We start from the raw sequence: 22,369 nt of genomic DNA on the forward strand, positions 1-22,369 counted from the left end.
TAAAGTCATATTTTAAAAAAAATTATTTCCCTTTTATTTCTCTCTGCCTGATTTTAGTCACAGTTCTAGTTTTAGTCACAGCAATGAGGAAACTTTAATATGAGTTACTAAACTATTGTTGCTCAGACCGATTCCACTGCAGTCAGACTGTATTCACCACGCTCAAATAGACAAAAATTCACCTTAAAACACCCAGCCTAGGCAATTTAAAAATAAACAGATCCCAACCACTGAATAGTTTCAGATCAGCTCAACACCCCAACCCACATCCTGGGTCCTGTGAGCAGCCCCTGCTCAGCAGATGAGCTGTGAGATGTGCACCTCGGTGAGAAGGGAAAACCACTCACCCCCCTGGAACAAACTGATGTACTTTTATTATTCTCTGCTATTTAGGCCCAGTTTCTCTCTGCTTTGGGGTCAGTGGGTGTCTGTGGGTCGGGGTGGCAGATCCCTCTACCACAATGAGAGCTGATTCCAGCACAATCACTGGCTTGGATTTATTAATTTCTTCCTCATCTTGAGAATTGTCCTGGCCTGATGTCCTGGTTGCCCATAAAGTCTGCATTTTTCCATGTTCATTCATTATCAATGCTACATCCCTCTCCCCAAGCCAAGCTTTAATTTGGTTTTTCTACCACGTGGACATCACTCAGAGCTTGCTTGTCAGCTGCTGTTTCCTGGATTAAACCTCCTCTCTTGTTGATTAAGTCCTAACATTTCCCCTCCACTGCTGCACAGGTCCCTTTTTAAATAAATAAAACTAAAAAAAAGAAGAATATATTTGAAGAAATGGTTTGGTCACAGGTGCTGTGGCTGAGAAGCAACTGGTGGAGCCCCAGTAAGATGCTCCTTGGACCAGCTGGGCTCAACTGGGCCAGATCTCCAGGAGCTCCAGCTGTAGCTCTGAACCAGCCCTTGGTTTTTACCCAATTTCAGTGGCTAAAACACAGCTGGGGAGAAAAGTATTGTCCCCTCAGGGCAGGGGCTCCACAGGGGGTTTATTTGGCTTGTTTGCTGTGATAAAGCAGGTTATAAACACGAGCAAACCCCACAGTTTTTGGCTTGGTAGAGGCACTGCCAACCCACCTGCATAAAACAACCTCCCTTCAGTTTGGTCCTGCTGGGTTTTTATTAGGACAGTGCCCAGGGGGGCTGTGGAATTAGGAATTTGGAATTAGGAATGCTCTCCCCTGGTTGTTTTTTTAGCACAGTGAAGAGGTGGAGGAAGCAAAATCCACGGAGAGTTAACCCAAGAGCGAGACAGAAAACTTGGAGCTGTTTTGAGCAGCCAGAAAAGCAAAATAAAAAAAGGAGCAGGACAGGCAGGAAAACGGCAGGAAAAGGGTGAAACAGGTCACTCCACACTAGAGGATTTTTAAGGGCTGGGTGTTGATGCAAAGTAATTTAGTGCAAACAAATTAAATGTCAATCTAGTGCAACCTTTGCAACCCAGCTACAGAAAATACAGGTTTTGTGGCAGAGCTATTTATGGTGAGCTTGGACAGAATTCCTCCATGGCTGTAAATCCCAACCAGAAAGTTGCACAAATTTCCTGGTGATCCCTGGCCTAACTCAAGCCTGGAGTCAGTGCTCTGTCCAGCACTGAAATGTTCCATCAAAATTGTCTTTTTTGCCTTTTTTTGAAGAAGGTATGACACGCTCCACTAAAAGAGCCACCAAAAATACATGTATTGACCACACTGAAGGTTTTCTAGAGATTTCAGACAAATGTTTTAACAGAAAAATTCAGAGATATCTGAATTCACTTATATTCTTTCCACTTATATCCAAGCATTTCTGGGGCAGGTTTCCTCCAAGGCAGAGAAAAGCAGGAGCACCTGGAAGGCCAAGGCTCTGAGATGTCTCTCCACTGCTCTCTCATGCTGATTTCTGCCCCACCAGCCTATTTTCCACATCTGCATCTCCAAAAGGCCAATATTTAATCTAGTGCTTGATAAGAATCTCCAGTTCAGATGTTCCCTCTCTCCAGATCCCTCACCTTCAACCAACCAGCAGGAGAAAGATTATGGTGGACACACACAGGTTTTGCCACAGAGAAAGAATTAAATTGCATTTCCTTGTGGTAAAATATTCTGGTAGGTCAAAGCAAGGCCCGTTTCTTGGAGAGTATTTATTTTTATGTATAAAATCCTGCCTTAGGAGAAATATATATTTAATTTCGTGCATATTTAAGAGTACCAACTGCATCACAAAGCCACAGAGCTCATCCCAGAGAGATCCTGCTGCACACAGCCTTTGGAAGAGCAATACTGTTATTTTATTCTCCTTTATTGAACTATTTTATTTGAAGGAAACTGCTTGTGTCCAGTCAAAAATATTATCAAATTACAGAGGATTTCTGTTTCGACCTCTGCTTTAATTTCCATGACGTAAAATAAGATTAATTCAAACAATTTATGTTTCTTTTTGCTCTGCTACCAAGTCCCTCCAGCTTGCACCACAGCTGGAATGGTCCTTCCCAAAAGGTGTATTCCCACGTGTCTCAATCTTAGAATAAGATAATAAATTCAAGAAATAGCCTCATCTTCAGCACAGAAGAGTTTTCCAGGCAGGAGTGCACTGCTGCAGGATTTCTGCCAAGTGCTTCAGAAATTTAAAAACTAATAATGGTTTTGGTGCAGTAAATAAGAACCAAATGCAGACCAAAAAGCTGCAGTTATTAGAGATTAACAGCTTTTAGAATATGGCATAATTTTATCTTCTTCTCTACCTTTCTTCTCTTAATAAGCAAAGAATTAAAAAGTCAGGCTGTCAAACTTAACTTTTCAAAAGGGAAATGTGCTCTGAACTCTGGAGGACACCACTGAAATCAATATTTGCCACAGGATGGTCATTACCTCAAAAGCAAAGCATTAGTGGGAAAAACATTTATTTATTTGGATTGGGGAAGAGCAAATAATCACAAAGTGTGACTGGATCCAAGCTTTAAAAATCCAAACTGCATTATTCCTCTAAAGAGGAGTCATATACTAAGATGGGATTAATTTAAAATGGGGCTAATAAATCCAATACCACAGAAATTATTTTAAAGGATCGTGTTTCCAACAGATACTGAAAATATTTTGCAAGCAAGATGTGGTTTCCACAATGGAAGAATTAGTGAGGGGAGGGTTTGGATATCACCACTCCATTCCAGTGGCAGATCCAACACACATGGCAAAAGCTCAGCCTCTCGTGTGCCAACCTATTTTTTTTTCACTTGGCACAATTTAAAACAACAAATGTTCAAGACCCTCTTGAATAACAGACCTAAATAATGCTCAGGGATTCTTTACATCCTACGTGGTTGGTCTCGACTCCACTCCTGACATTTGGCTCCTATAAATATAAATAAATACATATAAAGACATATATTTATATATTATATATAAATACATCCATATAAATAGATTTTGTGGATTAGCAGCTGTTGCCTTCAAATGGCACATTTTGAGTCAGAGCTCCTGTCAGCTGGGGAAATATCACAGTGTTTCCTTCAAGAATTCTTTACTTTTTGCTACAGAAATCCCCACCTTTCCTTTAATATGACACAAACCTTTGTTAATTGGGTTCTCCCTCATAAATACTTGTCATTCCAGTTTTCTCCTGCCAAACAAGGGCTGGGAACACCAGCTGGGAGAACCAGGAGAGGTTGGACTGCTAGTCCTGGCCATCCCCAAAGAGCAGCAAGGAATTTGATGCTGAACACTGCAATTCTCAGCCTCTTCTTGCCCTTCCTCCTCTCTCCTTGCTAAATCTGATCTTTTTTTGGTCTCAAAGTTCTGTTTCCATCTCATCCAGATCGATGCCTTGCAACCAAAGGAGCCTGGAGAGCTGGAATGTGCAGCGGGAAGAGCTGCAGCTGCCTCAGGATTCCACCCAGGGAGCACTGAATTATTCAGCCAACATAAATCCACGGTTTTCACCGTATGGGCAATTTTAAAAATGGATGAATTTCACTTTGAGGGCAGTTTCAAGCAACCTTTACAAAGTGGGAGCAAAGAGTTGCTCCAACAAAAAAAAAAAAAAAAATATTACAGGCCAATCATCTCCTGCAGTGGAATCAGGAGCAATTTGGGCACCTAGGAGCAGTAGAAGTAAAAAAAAAGCACTGATCATGGAATCCCAGAATGGTTTGGGTTGGAAGAGACCTTAAAGCTCCTCCAGTTCCACCCCCTGCCATGGGCAGGGACACCTCCCACCAGCCCAGGTCGCTCAGGTTGTATTTTAAACAAACACAGATGTAAGAACGTGTTTTATTTTAAAAACCCCTCTCAGCTGTTAATAAACCTCTATTAAATACACTTTTAGGGTATGAAAGCTTTCTGGTTATTATCTGCTTTCAGCTTCAATAGAACAGGAACATTTTGGAGTGTGACCTCCTGCAGTTCACCCACACAAAGACCAAACACGAGTTTTTCTCCCCACGCTCCATTCACTCAATGAACACAAAAGCAAATTTCTTGTCCAGAAAAAAATGCATTACTGGCTCTGATGAAATCCAGAGATAGGGCTTTGCAAGCTTCCCCTGCTCATGCTCCAAACCCATCTTGTCTAATTCTGTTTGGAATTCAGTTTTTGAGACATTTTTTTGGAGATCTAAAAAGCCGTATATAAAGTAACAAAACTTAATATCCACAGAATGAGCAATTAGTACTAAATTCTTCATACAGAGCAGAATCTAACCCAGCATTTCTCTTCCCTACTGGGTGAAAATCCCAATTCCATCCTGCCAAACAGAACCTGGTTTCATGCACAATTACCAAGTATGAGCTCCTGTGGTTAAAACATTTCAACCTTGTCACTGGGAAAGATGCAGAGGAATTAAGTGGGCCTGGTGGAGACAGCAACAGTTGTATTTATGCAGAAGATAATCAATATTCCTGTGCTGAAGTGCTAATTTAAAGCAGCTTCCTTGCACATTTCTTGTGTGTGGCTGTTTTAGGATGGAGACCCACCCAGGGGAACTTTACACATCTTATTTGGTGACGGTGCCTCAGCCTCCAACTGCCACAACATGACACAACTGTGTGTTCTACTGCAGCATTTCTCTTCTTAAGAAACATTTAAAATGAGTGTTAATTCCATCACAGCCTCAGGCTTCTGTACAGGCTCTTCTTTCCCAATTAAAACTCACGAGGCGAAGCAGGATTTGCCCTGGAATCTGGAAGTGCATTGTCAAGGTGCAGCTACAGAGAGATCCTGGTACCCAAGACTTGACAACTGCACTCATTTTTTACCTGACATTTCTGAGATTATGAAATGCAAATTAAGAGCCTTGGAGGTCTTTTCCAACCTCAGTAATTCCGTGGTTTTATGATAAGGGCCTGCACATCTCCCTCACAAAGCAGCCAACTTCCCTTTTGTCCCAAACTTGTTCTTCTACCAAGAGCTTTGGGAACAACACAACTGCAAACAAAGGAGGCTGATGAATACCTAAAAACTCAGGAATGTCTCTTTAGCTGCTTCCATTCACGAGGATCTTCTTGTGTGGTCACTGCTCCTGCCTGGGATGCTGGTGACTTTCCCTGGGAGGTCCTGGAGCTGTGGTGTCCATGACCATCCCACACACACACAGCTTCCCTAAGGCACTTCAGTATCACTGTCAGAGCCTTCTTTCAACCTTTGTTTTCAAGCCAAAACAGATATTCTTATCTTTATCAAAATGAATCAATAAACAAATGAATTGATTTTGGTTTTCTGTATAAAGGAAGGGAAAAGACTTCACTTGTTTCACTGTTGTTTTTTAAACTTTCCCTCAAACCTCACTTTGGAGCTCTACACTTTCTATTCTTTGCTAAATTAAGAAGTCAAGCTCTTTTGATGCTGTAAATAATGTCCCATAATGCCATAAATTCTGCTAGTGGAAGAGGAAGAGAGGGATAAGAAAGATTTTAGACACCCTTTTCAGGTACATCCCCCCAGTGCCAGGCACCCACCAGGTATGTGAGGAATGCACCTGGCAGTCAAGCCCATCCTTACTTCGGTCCCTCTGGAATTCAACTATCACTTAAAACGTCTCTATTTTATCAACTGATGCAAATAAGAGATCATTAAAACATTTAGTAATTACAAGAGGTTCAAATATTGGCTCATGTGGAAATATGGGCTCAAACATTGAAAATTATCCCCCCTGAAATAGTGAAGTCCCCACAACAGGGACAGGTGAAGGCAACACTGGCCTTGTAACACCTACTGAAGTGGGGAGAACTCCTAAAGCAGCCCAGATCCTCCCTTCCCTAAGGAACATCCATGGGGGCTGTGCTCCCCTGGGCTCAGCACCTGCAGATACGTGACAGCAAGAAAAAAAGCTTTGTTGGAGTGTTTTTAATGCATTTTCTTCCTACAAACACGGTTCTGTGACAGGCTCTTGAACCCTGACATTTAAATAATGCCATTCCTGGGTACTGCAGCTTAATGAGTGCAGTACAGAAGGCACTGGTGATGCATTTTGGAACTGTTTATTGGGGACTTGAGATCCTCTGGCAGCTCAGGGCCTGGCTAAGAGCTCATTCCTACCACTAATTACCTCTCGCTACAAAATATTTACAGATTTGCTGCTTTTGACCGCTCAGCAACTCTCTCTCTTCTTTTTCTTTTTAATTATCTCCTTCTTGCTGCACCAAAATAATGCCTGTAGGTTCCTCCCAGTGGCGTGGAGCTGTCCAAGCTTTAGCAATAGTAAGATCCATTTGATTTCCTCTCCTCGTGTGGTTTTACAGAAGGCCGGGTAAAACACAGACCCCTCACTCCCACTTCATTCATTTAATTCCTTTTTATTGTTCCCAGCTCATCCCTGACCACCTCGAAATGCCCCTCACTGCTAAGAGCAATTTTCTTGCAATACACAACTTTAATTCGGGGAAGATCAGGCACTCTTAAATGTTTTAGTAAGGTAACTTCGAAAGTGAAACCCAAAACCACTTAACTAGATCTTCTGGGGCATTTCTATGAAAAGAATAAGCCCCTCTATGTCGCCTAATTGAACTTTTCTTATTTAAATCAGAGAAAATTACCCACACTCACTTCCAGCCTCCCCACGGGCTGCTCTGTTCACATCCCCCCCCAGCCTCTTAAAAGTTCTTTTGGGCTCCTGGATCAAAAGCTGCCAGAAGATTTTAGTCTTCAGGGCATGCATTTAACTCTCAACAGCAGAAAATAAAAGAGAGAAGAAAGAGCAGTGCCCCAGGAACCGCCAGTGCAGCACCTGCAGCAGCTGAGCAAAAGGCAGGAGGTTCCTTGCGGTGCCTCTCCTTTATGTTGCTCAAGAGAGGGCAAATTATGCCGAGTTTTCAAGTCTTGCCATTAGTCCCTTACACTGAAAGGCTCTTGTTGGCAAAGAAAGGGAACAGTGAGTCCCCTTCCAGAGGAACAGGTGAGCACAGGGATTGTGTTCAGCTTCTCCCCCTGCACAGAACCTCGGGGAAGGGCTGGAAGTTAATTCAGTTATGAGTGTCCTCAAACTACCAGGCCCTGTCTCACGCTCCTGCCTTGCTGCTTAGGTCACTTTTTAAATCCAAATATTCAGTTTCACAATAAAACGCTGAAAGGGTGCACTTAAAATATGACAAATAGGAGCACAGGTTCAAATCAGGTTTCTCACAGCGACAGGGACGTGTCAGGAACTCATTTTGGCAGGAAAGATGACCACCAAGACCATTTCACGACGTGAAATGAGCCTGGATGCTGCTGGGCCTTAGGAGGAATTATTTTCCCGATAACCACATTAAGAAGAGAACCAAGAAGGCTGCAGAGCCCAGCAGGAAGGTGATGGTGTTACACCAAATAACAGAAGGCACACGGCTGGTGTCTGACAGAGAGAAAAGGAGCACTTGCACCTGGGAGAGAAGGAGAAAGGGGGCTATAAAGTTCTATTTTCAGTTGTGTTACTGAGCCAAGAGGCATAAGCAGAAATTTAAGCCCGTAAAATGATCTGAAAACACCTGTTTGCAGAGGTATAGTATGTTTTTGTGACCCACTTTTGAAAGGCTTCGATTCGGAAGCCCAGAGAGGTCGACTAAAAGCCACCGTGACAGAAAACATGTCAAGCTTTCAATTTGTGTATTAAAAAAAACAACCCCAAACTCAATTAAATTGTGTTTGTCACTGAAATTGTGCTTGGCTTTCCTGTCAATTGGACGTGCTGGGAAACTCAGCAACAAAACATTCCAGTAAAAAATATCTCTCCTCGCTATAATAGGTTCGAGGTTATGGCTTTTCATATTATTCAGCATCACGATTTTCATCTTCCCCTCGCTGTCAGGTTTTTTTCCTTAATAGGGTATACACAACCTGCATGCCAAAAAAGCTTTTAAAACCTCCATTTGAACCGACTAATCCCAATATGCAGCTGGATCCCCTTTCTTTTGGCTCTTGTGCCCGCGGAGGCTGTTTCGAGTTCAGCCACGGCAGCTGCCAGCCTGGAGAGTTGACACCAACACTTTTTAGAATACACCACCTCCAATTCGTGCAGCTTAAAAGCCTGGAGTGCAGATCCCAACACATCCCAAGGGATTGTCTAATTTAGTCAAGGGTATTTTTCTAGTCATCACATGCAGGCCTGCAGCACGACCCAGCGTGCAGCTACTGTCTGGAGTGATATGACACTACCAGGCACTGGCACTTCTTCACAAGGAGGCAAAAAAATTTGGATAAAAGTTGTCTTTTTTCTTAAAAAAAAAAAAAAAAATCACGTTCTTTCAAAAGAAAATTATTAACAAAATTTATTTCTCCAAGCCTGAACATATAATCTGTCGGTTTAATATATAATTAATTAAAATAATAGATTATAAACAGCACATATTTGTCTCTGGAGGTGGAAGAGAAATAGAGTTACTGAACTGGTGTTATCAAGGTACCACGTCCTGCCACAGCCCCAGGGACATATTCAGATGAGGACACCAATATTCTATCACCTACAGGATTGCAGGTTCTCCTAAGCAGGGGAAAATGTAGCTCTTTTGAAATCCTTGACTATCTTATCATCCTTCTCTTTGAAGATGTAGCTTGGTCAGGCAGAAATACCCCCAATTCCTGTCTGTCCCACTCTAATTCCAGTTCTAACTGGACTCTGAGGATAAAGTATTTGACCTCATCACAACCTGGCCACCAAATGCAGGTCTCAGGAAAAGAGGCTCAGCAAGAGGAGCTCCACCACAAAATCAACCTTCTAAGTCCCAGAAGTGTCTCTCGAATCAATTCACGCTCCAGGGGCTTAAAATGTTGTGTACAATTAGAACTAGAAACGAATCACTCAGTAAATCCTAACAAATGTAGATACATTATTTGGCTTCTTATTTAGTTTTTTGTTCTGCTTTTATTTCCAGCTACAATATCCACAAAATCAGGGCAAAAAAACCCAAACAAACTCACCAAAGAAAAAATTGATAGTAAATACCATTCTCCTTTCCAGAAACAATGCAAAATAAAAATAATTCGAAGCAATATATCAGGATACATAACAGCTCAAATGAATACTAAAGCAAAAGAAAGAATACAGGTTGATGATTTAAATGTTTGTCAATTTAAAGCATCGCAGAAAGTGCTTATTTAAAGTGCTGATTGAAATAATTCCATCCCGGAGGCAGAAGACTGCTCCTGCCCTCCAAGTTAAAAATAATACCACCATTAACCTCAGCAACAATTTTCTAATTGCCAAAGATTACAAATCTTTTATGCAACATTCATCTCCAGGGAATTCAATCACTGCTTCGACTTCCAAAACCCGCTGCCGTGATTGAGGTTGCGAGGCAAAAAGTCAAACTTCTGGGATGTGTTTTATATGACAGCATAAAACATTTTGAAAAATGAGAAAGCCTCTCATACCAGTCTCTCTGTAAATTGTTTCAGCACCTGACATTAATATTTATACATGAAATATCAGCAGGAGGAGGGGCTGCCTGGAGCTCCTTGACATGTCGATGCCAATTGGCACCGTCACCCAGGCAGCTGGTCCGGCACTTTGTTCCCTCTGTCCTGAGCAATAAGGACTGTCCTTATGTGCCAGCAAACCAAGGACATCAGGAGAAACACAAAGAGGGCAAAGTTTAGTGTTCAGAGCACCCAGAGTCATGAATTCTAAGTGCTCTGTCAAGAGCCATCGAGGACTGGGGTCAAAACGCACCCTCCTGCGCTGTCACCTCAGACATCACACATGAGGGACATCCTAAACCACAGGAACAACCCTCACACAAAAATCCATGGGGTTCTGCCTCTCAGGGAAAAGCAACAGGACACTGGAAGTGATAGTTCTGCTGTGGCTGTGGTCTTGTTGGACAGTCTGTCACTAAACACATGGGATCACAGGATGCGCTGAGCTGGAAGGGACCCACAAGGATCACCCAGTCCAACCCTCAGCCCTGCATAGGCCCATCCCCAGGGTCACCCCCTGTGCCCCAGAGGATCAGCCAAACCCTCCTGGAGCTCTGGCAGCCTTGGGGCTGTGCCCACTGCCCTGGGGAGCCTGGTCAGTGCCAACCAGCCTCTGGGGGAAGAACCTTTCCCTGAGATCCAACCTGACCCTCCCCTGACACAGCTCCAGCCATTCCCTGGGTGCTGTCCCTGATCCTTCCAGAGCACAGCTCAGTCCTGCCCCTCCTCTGCCCTTCCCAAAGAAGTTGGAACTGCAGTGAGGTCTCCCCTCAGTCTCCTCTTCTCCAGCTGAACACACCAAGGCTCACAGAACTCTAAAATCAAGGCAAGTTCCGAGGCAAAACCACACACCATTGTCCCTTTTCTCCTCTCTCACACTCTTCTCTTCAAATCTCCAGCTCCCCTTCTCCTCTCCCTCACCCACTTCCTGTGTTTAAAAGAGTTTTGCACTCTAAAAGAGACCTGAAAAGTGCTGAGGCAGACAGGAGAGTGCTTGGACACGAACCTTTCTGTCATCGTGTGTTTAGAAGACAAGGTTTATTTTTTTTGTTTTGTTCTGCTTATACATCAACTGCATTTTCTGCCTCCTGGCTTTCTGTTCTCCCCTTGAATTTGTGGCATCTCCCAGATATTCTGACTGAAATATTTGTTGTTTCTCTTGGGCATTGTATGTGCTGAGGGCCCAGTCAGGGAAGCTGGATAATCACTGAGGTATGGTGTGAATTCACAACAGCCTACTTAATTCATGGGACCTCTTGTGTGCACTGAAAGCTTGTCTGCTACACACAACTCAGAGTTAATCCAAGTCAATCCTTAAACTGAATTCCTGGGAGTCCCTGTGCCTTTTTATTCCAGTGAGAACACTGGATGCTTTCAACTGCACAGCCAGAAAAGGTGGCAGCAGCTTGTTTTCAAGCAGATCCTAAAGATTTCCTCTCCTTGTTCAGAGTTGGCTGCATCTCCAAGGTCACTCAGCTTCACCTCAATTTCATATAATCTCAATTAAAGGGTTGAGATGAACCTACACCTCCATGAACTGCAGTCCTACAGACACCTTTGGTCAGTTTGGCATCTCCCAGTTAACACCACTTTGGGATTGTCTCCTTCCCAGTGTTGCTGCTTCTCTCCTCCTTGTGAACTAGAGGCTGCTTTTATCTACTCTGCACTTACTGTTCTACTTTTCCCTGGGTGAGTCCCCTTTTCTTCCACACCAGTAAAGGTCCAAACTCCAGATGTGAGTCCCCTTTTCTTCCACACCAATAAAGCGTCAAACTTCAGAAGATAAGCAATAAATACCTCATGAATATACTGGTTTTGTTTAGTGAGATATTCAGGCTCTTGCCCAACTTCCCCTCTTCTTCACAGAAATAAACCCACTGGAACCACATCCCACGTAAGTCAGTTTTTTAAAAAAAAACAAAAACCAACATAAAAAGCACCTTTTACATCCTACATAGTGTCCTATACATCTCTAAAACCACTTGAATAATAAAAAGAAAGCGGAAAAAAATAGAAAAACCCCCATTCACACTCAAAAGCAGGAAAGTAGATGAAAGCTCGGGGGTATAAACATCAAGAACACTAAGGAGACAAGCATGTTTCATCCTCCCCTTCCTCCTACTCCCACACTCAAGTTTTCATTCCTGAAGCACAGAGCCCTGGATAAGAGATTTCATTTCATGCCAATCACAATCAGATATTTCAATGCCTGGGTTTCAGTGTGTGTTTGGAGGAAGCTCACATTCCAGGGAAAAAAATACACCTGCAAATAAATCAGGTTCCCACTTAAAACAAAATTTAAAAAAAGTGGCAGCCACAGAACTGTATTAGGGGCCAGGCAGTTCCACTCAGAAGAAACGTTTCGTGCCCTCCAGCAGTTTCCTATCGGGGAGAGAACGAAAAAGTAAAGAGATTTATTGCATTAAACAGCACATTGATTGAGAGCGGTGCTGTACGACAGCTCCAGCTATTACAACAGAGCTTAATAAAATCAAATGTTTACCCCTGAAGGGGATCTGGAATAAAAAAAAAAAATAAAAACAAAAATAAGCCTTTTCAACATTTATGACGAGGAGAACATTTGCAAGGGGTAACACTTTAGGGCTGAAGGTAAACGCGAGGAAGCGTCGTTTGTGCGGGGCAGCTTCCAGGTTTGCCCACCCGACGTGCCAGGGCTGACTGAGGGGTGGCTCAGCAGTGAAAACACGTCCTTTGGTTGCCTGGCTGGAGATGTCAGCTGCTCCCACAGCTGGGAAGCAGGACAAGGTCAGGGATCATGGGATCACAGAATCATAGAATCAGCTGGGTTGGAAGGGACCTCCGAGATCATCAAGTCCAACCCTTGATCCAACCCCGCTGTGGTTCCCAGCCCATGGCACTGATGCCACATCCAGTCTGTCCTTAAACACCTCCAGGGATGGAGAATCCACCACTTCCCTGGGCAGCCCATTCCAATGGCTGAGCACCCTCTCTGGAAAGAAATTCTTCCTGATATCCAACCTAAACCTCCCCTGGCACAGCTGCAGACCCAGCCCTCTTGTCTTGCTGATCATTGCCTGGGAAAAGAGACCAACCCCCCCCCCCGGCTCCCCCCTCCTGTCAGGGAGTTGCAGAGAGTGAGGAGGTCTCCCCTGAGCCTCCTCTTCTCCAGGCTGAACAGCCCCAGCTCCCTCAGCCTCTCCTCACAGCACTTGTGCTCCAGTCCCTTCCCCAGCCTCGTTGCTCTCCTCTGGACCTGCTCCAGCCCCTCCATGTCCTTCCTGAGCTGAGGGCCCAGAACTGGACACAGCACTCCAGGGGTGGCCTCACCAGTGCTGAGTCCAGGGGCAGAATCACTTCCCTGGACCTGTTGGCCACACTGTTCCTGAGCCAGGCCAGGATCCATTGGCCTTCTTGGCCACCTGGGCACACTCTGGCTCCTGTTCAGCCTCCTGTCCATCCCCACTCCCAGCTCCCTTCCTGCCTGGCTGCTCTCCAGCCCCTCTGGCCCAGCCTGGAGCTGCCGCGGGTTGTTGTGGTCAAAGTGCAGGACCCGGCCCTTGGCCTGGTTGAACCTCATCCCCTTGGAATCAGCCCAACTCTCCAACCTGTCCAGGTCCCTCTGCAGAGCCCTCCTGCCTTCCAGCTGATGGACACTCCCCCCCAGCTTGGTGTCAGCTGCAAATGATGAGAGCTGGGGATGTTTCAGCATCCCAGTGGATTTGTGTGAGCTGTGGGGTGGCTCTCGGGGTTGAGATGATGCTCCTTCCCCTCCCCTCGCCCACCCTGCTCATCACAGACACCCAGGCCCTGTCCCAGCTCAGTGAACACCCAACAGCTGCTCTTCTGGAGTGGCTTTGCCACAAGAGTAGAAAGGAAGGCAGATTTTTGCTCCATCCAGATTATTTGATGACCTGCAAATCACTCCAGACCAGAAAACCTACTCTTCACTAGTCTTTTCTGGGATTCTGTGACTCTGTGATCTTTCTGTTCTTTTTATTTCCTGAATACAACCAAGATATTTCCCTTGCACCAGATCAGGAAAGTCCAAGGTGTATTTGCCATCAAATGACTTTTCCATAAGAGTAGAAAGAAAGGCAGATTTCTCCTCCATCCAGATTATTTGAAGGAAAATCACTCCAGATCTGAAAACCGACTCTTAACAAGTCCTTTCTGTGACTCTGGGATCTTTCTGTGCTTTTTATTTCCTGACTGTGACCAAGATATTTCCCTTGTATCAGATCAGGAAAGGCCTGACCTGGTACAAGGTTTATCTGCCATCTAAATATCAGGTCTCCTGGCATAAATGAGCAGCTATTTACACTACAATTTACACAATCTCCCCAGTCTTACTTACCCTGAGTATTTGTCAGCGTTCTGGCATCTGCAAAGCTTTTTTTCTTGTAAACTGCAATGAAATTTGCATGTTTTTAAAGCTTTGCTGCTTTCAAATGACATCTCTACACTTGGCACGAGCTTTAAGCTGCTTTAATAAAACCACTAGAAGTGTTTAACACCAGCTAAACAGAAGTAAAAGCACACAAACAGCCCAGAAGGAAAACAAATCTCCAGCTTGTTGAAACCACTGGTCCTGCACACAACCAGGAGATCCAGAGGTGTCTTTATGGACATCTTTGTCAGGATGGAAACTTCCTTTTGGGGTTGCCTTAGTCTTTGTTGGGCTGGCCATGAGCCCGAGGAACTGGTCTGTCCAGCTGGACTGGGATCTTACAACAGGCACTGAGGGTGGGGATGAACCTGAGCAGCAAGTGACAGCAGCCCAAGGGAACCTGGAGCTCCAAAAGCTGTTTTAAAGGACACAGAGCCTCCCTCCCACCTAGTCCCCATTCCAGAGGGTGGTGGCACAAGGGCTGGAATGGGCTAACAGAGAACACCTTGTTGAGACACAGCATTCCCTGAATGGATGACTGGATTCCATGGCAGGGGGATGGCAGTAGGGCCTAAAGGGGGGGTGAGTTCACTGAAACTTCGAGGTTTTAACAAATATTACGGCGAAGAAGTGGAGCTGGAGCTCTGCAGATCACTTCTGGACATAATTACAGCTGCTGCTGCCCTCAAATTAGTCTTGAGAACTCTCCTTTCAAGGGCACAGACTCAAAGCAGAAGGAGCATACAGGGATTTTGTTCCTTTTTCCAGATCTATCAGCATTTCTGTGCTGTGCTCTAAGCAAAGAGCAAACCCTGAACCTCGAGACTCAAGAAACATTAGTTCCAGACACCTTTGGATTGCCTTTCCTAGACTGGTTTGGGTTGGAAGGGACCTTAAAGACCATCTCATTCCACCCCCTGCCATGGGCAGGGACACCTCCCACTAGCCCAGGTTGCTCCAAGCCCCATCCAACCTGGCCTTGGACACTTCCAGGGATGGGTCACAAAACCTGGCTGATGTCACACCACAATCTTTCTCATTTCTGAGGAGCTCAACACGTCCAAAGGCTTCAGGGGCTGGGAAAGGTGCAGCTTCACTGCTGTGAAGGCAAGACCTTTGTGCTGAGGAAGACCCCAGACAGGTCAGATGAAGGGTCCTGAGAAGAAGGGACGATGCAGAGGTGCCAGAGGCAGTGCATGGGAACCCTGCTGTGACCATGGGACATCCCTACAGAGCCAAAACTGCTGCAGAAAATCTGCTGCCACCAGCAAAAACCAGAGAGCAGCAAAGCAGAGCATCCACACAAAGCACTGCCAGGAGATTGTTTAGAAAGGGAAACCGCCAGAAGCCAAATCTCAGTTTTAAGGAACAATTTACACCATAAATATTTGGATCTGTAACAACAAGGGAGGAAGGAGAAACACTGCTCTGCTCCAAAAGAGCTACTGGAAGCACGACACTGGAGGCAGAGCTGGAGCAATCTGCTGTTTTAACTAAGCTCACATGACAGAGGAGATGGATTTTTTGTTCTCTCACGTTATTAAACACAAAAATGTCCAAGTTCTTGAGCTACAGAACAGAACTGACCCAAATCCTACTGCCTTAAAACCTTATCCTCCTCACCCAGAGATGGAGGAGCTGCTGGGCATCGAGCACACACACACAAACAAGTCCTATGGAGCTGAGTTACTCAAGTTAATGGAGAAACTTCAATGACTTTCATAATCTGAAAGCATCTAAGAATCAAAATTGATTAAATTTCACTAGTGGCAATCCATGTGTGCCCAGACACGGAAGCCCCAGCAAAGCTGGCAAAACACGTTCAAAATTAATTGACTTTTTGATTTCTATCAGAATTGAAAACCACTCAATCCCACACCCAGTGATACAGCCGTGAATGGCAGCCATTAAACTCCCTACTTCCAATTACAGAGTTTTACACCATTTTAATCAATTTGCAGTCACAGTTTTGTACAGCAAATGAGCACATGGCTTAGCCCTAAATCAAATCAGCATGGTTTTGTAGGGTGAAAATCATAATCCTGGAACAAGACACCCAAGAATCAAAACTTGCATAAACCAAACAAAATGACAGAAATGTTCCTATATATCATGTTGGCTTATATTTTAGGCCACTGGAGTGGAATTTATAAGCAGATTTGAGATTTGCCTATCAGGATGACCTCACCTATGTAAATATTTATTCAAACACTTGGGCACTTTGGATTTGAAACCAAAGGAAATGACTATAAAAGGGAAACCATCCCAGTAGTTTCTTTTTAAAAGCTGCAAAGCCTCAAAGACCTCACCTTCCAACAAGGCTCTAACACCCAGAGAAACTCAAAAGCTGATGTTTGATTTATTCTTACCTTTTATAAAATCCCAAGCCATTAATCCTTAATGGCCTTTCCTCAAAAGCTTGATAGATAAATTTTCATCTCTGAGGTCGCTTAAATAGTTCAGTATCAGAGGAAAAGGTTTTGAATTAGAATTAGAGATTTAGGGGGGAAAAAAACACAACCCAAATTGTCAGCTTTCTCTTCTTTCAACACACTATAAACTCCTTCTGCTATTAGCAGAAACTAAGAAATAAGGAAAAAAAACCCACCAAGCACCTGGATTTGAATGCAGAGCAGGTTTCTTTAAACACAGCTGGCACAGTGCCCTGCTCTCCAGGTCTTACCTCAGCATTCCCGTTTCCATAGTCTCAGACAAGGCTCCTAAGGACTCTCACCATTATCTTCTGACCTTTTCCCGTTTTTTTTTTAGTGTCTTTGTAAAATAATCAGTAGCCAGAGACTGCTGCCAGCACTTGGTGCTGCTGCTTTCAAGGTCCTGGGACACACAGAGCATCAGCCACTCGCAGCCAATTCCCTCCTTCCACATTCCAGCTCCACACCCTTCCCCTGCACCCTGAATACAAACTGCAAGGTGTATTTCACACACCACAGCAGCTCTAAAACCCAATTAGATCTTGCAGAAAGCTCTCACCTACACCCACAGATCACAGAGGACAAGCCTTGCCACGTTCCCGTTAAGGAGGTGGAGGGAAATAAAAAGAGAGACGTTTTTTATGGGACAGTTACTGAGCTTTTAATTTCCCCCCCTCGTTACCCACACCCGTTTATGACTCCAAACAAGCACAGGCAGCAGAGAAGGTACCATCTATTACCATAATTATTTTTAAAGCCTTCACCCCACAGGGTTAGGAACAAACAATGACATGCAGCAGAGCCATAACCATAAAACTGCAGATGGTAGCTGAGCTACTTTGTCTTGTCTAATACTGAGATCTCATTAAACTGAGTGCTTAAACCTTAAATATTTGAGAGTAAATGCTAGTTAAAATAGTTAAATCACTCCGATTAAGCAACCTTTGCTCAGCTTTCAAGCTCATTGTTATTTTGGTCGTTTATAGGGTTTGACACTGCTCCAGCTTCCACCTGGGCATCCCCAAAATTCCTAAATAAAGGAAAAATGGAAAGGGGGGATGAAAAAAGAAAGCACTCAAGCCAGCTTTGAGCCTTGTAAAGAAGCTGATGAGAGAACAGACAAATACTTTATTCTCTTCTTTTCTTAAGTTAAATCACCTTGAAAGCTTTGGCCAAAGTGAAATAATAGGCAGAAACTTTTCTACTTCTTTGACCTGGTCTACATAATAACAATAATAATAATAATAATAATAATAAAAAAAAATAGTCATTGTTGTTCTGGTGGTGGTGGTGGTTTTGTTGTTGTTATATCTCTAAGAAACAAACTAACATTTGAAGAAACATTGCACCACCCACCACGTATGGAATTTTATCCCTGAAATATCACTGCCTTTACCAAGTAACTGCAGCAGCAGGACCAGATTCTAAGCAGCAACCCAGAGCATTATTAATTATTTTTGCTTACTGCTTTCTCATCAAGCCACCCCCAAAATTCAAGTAAATGGCTGCCAACCTACCCAGGCCAAAACTGTGAAGATGGAAGAGGAAATGGCACAAGGGAGAAGTAGAATTTATGCAGAATGTTGGTGATATTTAAGCAGAACTCAGAAATCTTCATAAATCAGCAGTGCACAGTAATTCATATTGCTTGAATCACGCTTCCCCATCCTTCCACTTCAATGGGATATGGCAGGAAGCAATTAATGGAGACACACTCCCTTGTATATAGCTGGAAAGAATTAATCCAGCATCTCATTTGTGGCATTATCTGCTCGGAAAAACAATTTTTTTCCTGTATAGAACAGTTTGTTTCACACTTAACTCCGGGGATTAGCAGTTCTTTCTTCTTTAAATACACATAAAGAAATTTAATGGCAGCCCACATGGAAAATTTAATCTTCACGAGGGCTTTGCTACACATGTAGATAAAGTCTTTTTCACAGAGCCTTTTATCTTTTAAAGAAAATAAATAAAAAGTAAGACATACAAAAACCCCAATTCAAACAGAGACCTGAAATTTAGCATTATGTACTAGGGATTAAATAAGAGCAATAATTTTTGTTATTTCTTCTCTTTCCCCTGTTTTCTACTCAAAACTACAAAACCTGCTAAGGCTAAACCCTGGTTTTCATGATTTCTTTTTTTTTTTTTTGCTGCATGCACAGCACACAGCTTTTGCTCTTCTGATCAGTTTTACTTAAAATTTAAAGCCAGAAACTAGTTAGAGTTTAACTTATTTTTGTGGGAGCAAAGGTTGTTAGAAACACTTAAGCTTTCATTAGAAGGATGAATAAGAGATGCTGGATACACACATTTATAAAATACTAAATCTAGAGAGATTTGAAGAGAGATCTGTTGAACCTTTTAAAATGAAACTCCTCCTCCATGAAAGCCTCATACTTTGCCACTGAATCAACTAGAACAAGTTCTGAGGAAGCAGAACACAAAAGGCAAGTGAGCTTCCCACAGATTATCATTAATGTAGGCTATAATTTCAAGATCCACAACAAAACAAGGAATATATAGAGAGCACATTGTTATTTAGTTACTCCCTGTGTTAGTTCTGGGTTATTCAACCCACTGAGTTTGCAATCAGGTGTTGGGCAAGACACATGTAGGATACAAAATTAATGAAGGGAGTCAGATGCCCCTTTCACACCAAGTCCAAGCGTGTGTCTCACCCTTCCAGCTGTAACAACCCCAGGATTCTGTCTAAAAACACCACATACACACTTCCACAAACTTGTTTTGGCTGCGCGGCTCCCAGGCAAGCTGGCAGTTCACACAAAGGGGAAGGAGGCAGGAGGCAGAGCAGCAGCACTTCCCCCAGAGCCGCGGAGCACAAAGGAGCCAGCTGTCCCTGGGCTAATCCTCCTGCTGGACAAGCCACGAGCCACTTTGGGACACAGCAATATTTGCCCCCGTGTTCCTCGAAGGCCCAGGGACAGCGAATGCCAGGAAGAGTTGGCACAGCTGTGCCCCAACCAAACCAGGCAGAAAAAGGAGAACGGGGGTCAGTCACCACCAGCATTTTTATGAAGGGGACGTTTTTCAGTATCCACAGTGCTTGCATTAATTTAAAGGGGGTAAAACGCTTGACACTGGAGGAGCAGCAGGACAGCCCGAGTCCCTTCACAGCCTTTTTGATCCCGTGCCTCCAGCCTGGATTTTCCAGGCGGCACTTCTAGGTTTAGCGGGGCAGCGGCTGCCATCCCTGTGCTCCATCAATGCCCGGTCACTGCCAGTGCTTTTCTAGGAAGGACTTTGACTCCTTGATCTGTGAGAGCAGCTGGAGGAACGAACACCCAGGCTCTCTCGCTGCCTCATCCCTCCTTGGCAGGGCATTCAGCTGAAAAACTTCCAACATCATCCCCAAATCCATGAGGTTGTCTCACACCCTGCATACAACGCTTGCTAGAGCTAATTTGTCGCTCAAGGGCAAATTCTTTGTCCTTTCCCACAGTTATGAAACATGTGCTTTGTGCCACACAAAAAGCTATGTGGCAGCACCACATCCTAAACGCAGAGGAAGCTGCAGTTTCCACGTTTCTCATCTGTCAGAAACGAATTATCCCATCAAGCTGGAACACCAATTACACGGCACGACCCGAAGGAAGTCGCCCTGCCCGAAAAAGTTAGGAGGTTAAACACCGCAAAGTTTCAAAATGACAGTTTTCCTGGCTTTCCACTAGGGAAGGGACAAGCACAACAGCACAGTTGTAATGACATAAAAACTACACACAATTCACAAACGCGATGCTCATTCTCAGCAGACTCAGCTCCTCGCTGGAGAGGGAATTACTGGGAAGACACATTTTCCACGCACAGCCTGCCTTCAGGATAAATGCTCTGTAACCTCTGTGATGAGCCCAGCTCTGTCAGGGGGAGAAACCAGGCCGGTGCCAAAATCACATCACACCACACTTGGCTGTAACAAAAGATGACTCCAGGGAGTTCGTGCTCATCATCGTTATTCCACGCACGTCAGAGCCACCTCCAACGGCTTTCGCTCCAATTAAACCTTTACTACTGCAAAGGGCAAAGGGGGGATAAACACATTTATACCGCGCCGATCGTGGAAGGGGTAATGAGAGATAAAGGGAATGGAGTATTTCATGGTCCTTATTTAGAGACACCCCCCTCCTCCAAAAAGCCAGGGAACCCCCTCCCCTCAGTGCCTCAAGACATCTCAAGATCATCTCAAGATAACCACACAAACCTGGTGGGTGAGAACTCAGAGAACTCATCCCTTCCTTGCCCTGAACCGCCCTCCCTCCCGCACCCCCTTTTTTTTTTGTTGGTTTTTTTTTTTTTTTATCCAGCTGAGCACTTGCCTCTCCTCCGTGCCCATCAAATATCCCGAAGATGGAGGGGTGAGTCTTGTTCACCAGGTCGGTGATCACTTCGAACCTGTCCTCCATGTGGTCCCTCCGGCCTTGGATGGAGTAGACAGCCACGTTGTGGCTCTTGAACTCCCAGGTCTTGGAGAACTCAGCGTCCAGCACGTCCAGCCCCCCGAGCCTGTCATTCTGCATGATCTCGGCCACCTTGCCCTTCACCATCTTCACCGCGTCCCTGCTGGACTTAACAATGGTTTTCACCTCATCCGTGTGGAAGAAGTAACTCCACAGGGCCAGGCTGATGCACAGCAGGAACAGGGTCTCCGGTCTGAGCAAGAAGTAACGCATGATCCGACCCAGCAGAGACAGCAAAGTCATGGTATCCTCTATCATTTATTATCGCGACAGTGTATCCCCACAGCATGCACGGGGCGGCTCCGAGCCGGGCCGGCCGCTCAGCGCATCCCCGGCGGGCGGGCAGCGCCGAGCCCCGCGCCCGCCGCTTCCCTGGATCCGCTGCTGCCTGGGATCCGCCGCTTCCCGGGGATCCCCCGCTTCCCGGGGATCCGCCGCTGCCCGGGATCCGCCGCTGCCCGGGATCCGCCGCTGCCCGGGATGCACCGCTCCCTGGATCCGCTGCTCCCTGCGATCCGCCGCTCCCGGGGATCCGAGGATGCCCAGGATCCGCCGCTCCTTGCGATCCGCCGCTCCCTGGGATTCGCCGCTCCCGGGGATCTGCTGATGCCCGGGATCCGCCGCTCCCCCGGATCCGCCGCTCCCGGGGATCCGCCGCTCCCTGGGGACCCGCCGGGCAGCGGCCCCGCGGAGCCCGGCGCGGGGGCAGCGGGCCCGGCGATGGGCGATGGGCGATGTGCTGAGCGGAGCTCTCGCCGCCGCCGCGGCCCCTCCGAGCTCCGGCGCCCGGCCCCGCAGCGCTCGCAGCTCGGCCCGGGGGTGCGTGGCAGGGCCGCCCGCGGTACCTGTGCCCCGTGCGCCCCGTGTGTCCCGGGTGTCCCGTGTGCCCCGCGCCCGCCGCCGGCCCTGCCTCCTGCCCGCGGGCGGAGCGATCGCCGCCACCGCCCCCGCCGAGCCCGGGCCCCGCCCCGACACTACGAGTCCCGGCGGCCCCCGCGGCGCGGCGCCGGCGAGGGGAGGGGCGGGCGGGGCGCGGGGGCCGCCGGGATTCGTAGTCCTGCACCCTCGTGGAGCTCCGGGAGCGCTCGCAGCCCACCGAAGGAGCTGAGAGGAAGGGAAGGGCCAGGGAAAGGAAGAGGAAGGAATTGTTTCCTCAGCGGCTGGGGAGGCCCTGGCACAGGTTGCCAGAGAATCTGTGGCTGCCCCATCCCTGGAAGTGTCCA

At 45.8% G+C, this 22,369-nt stretch overlaps 1 protein-coding gene across 1 annotated transcript in view; it reads right to left on the reverse strand.

Moving 5' to 3' along the window:
- Positions 1-22,044, reverse strand: part of PPM1L (protein phosphatase, Mg2+/Mn2+ dependent 1L) — an 83,209-nt gene extending 61,165 nt beyond the window's left edge. The window contains exon 1 of the mRNA XM_064665767.1: positions 21,006-22,044. Coding sequence (XP_064521837.1) covers positions 21,006-21,404 — 399 coding nt within the window. The 5' untranslated portion in view covers positions 21,405-22,044. The remainder of the gene's footprint in view (positions 1-21,005) is intronic.
- Positions 22,045-22,369: the final 325 nt, after the last annotated feature.

Source organism: Pseudopipra pipra, chromosome 10, assembly GCF_036250125.1.
Source record: "Pseudopipra pipra isolate bDixPip1 chromosome 10, bDixPip1.hap1, whole genome shotgun sequence".
Lineage (NCBI taxonomy): Eukaryota > Metazoa > Chordata > Aves > Passeriformes > Pipridae > Pseudopipra > Pseudopipra pipra.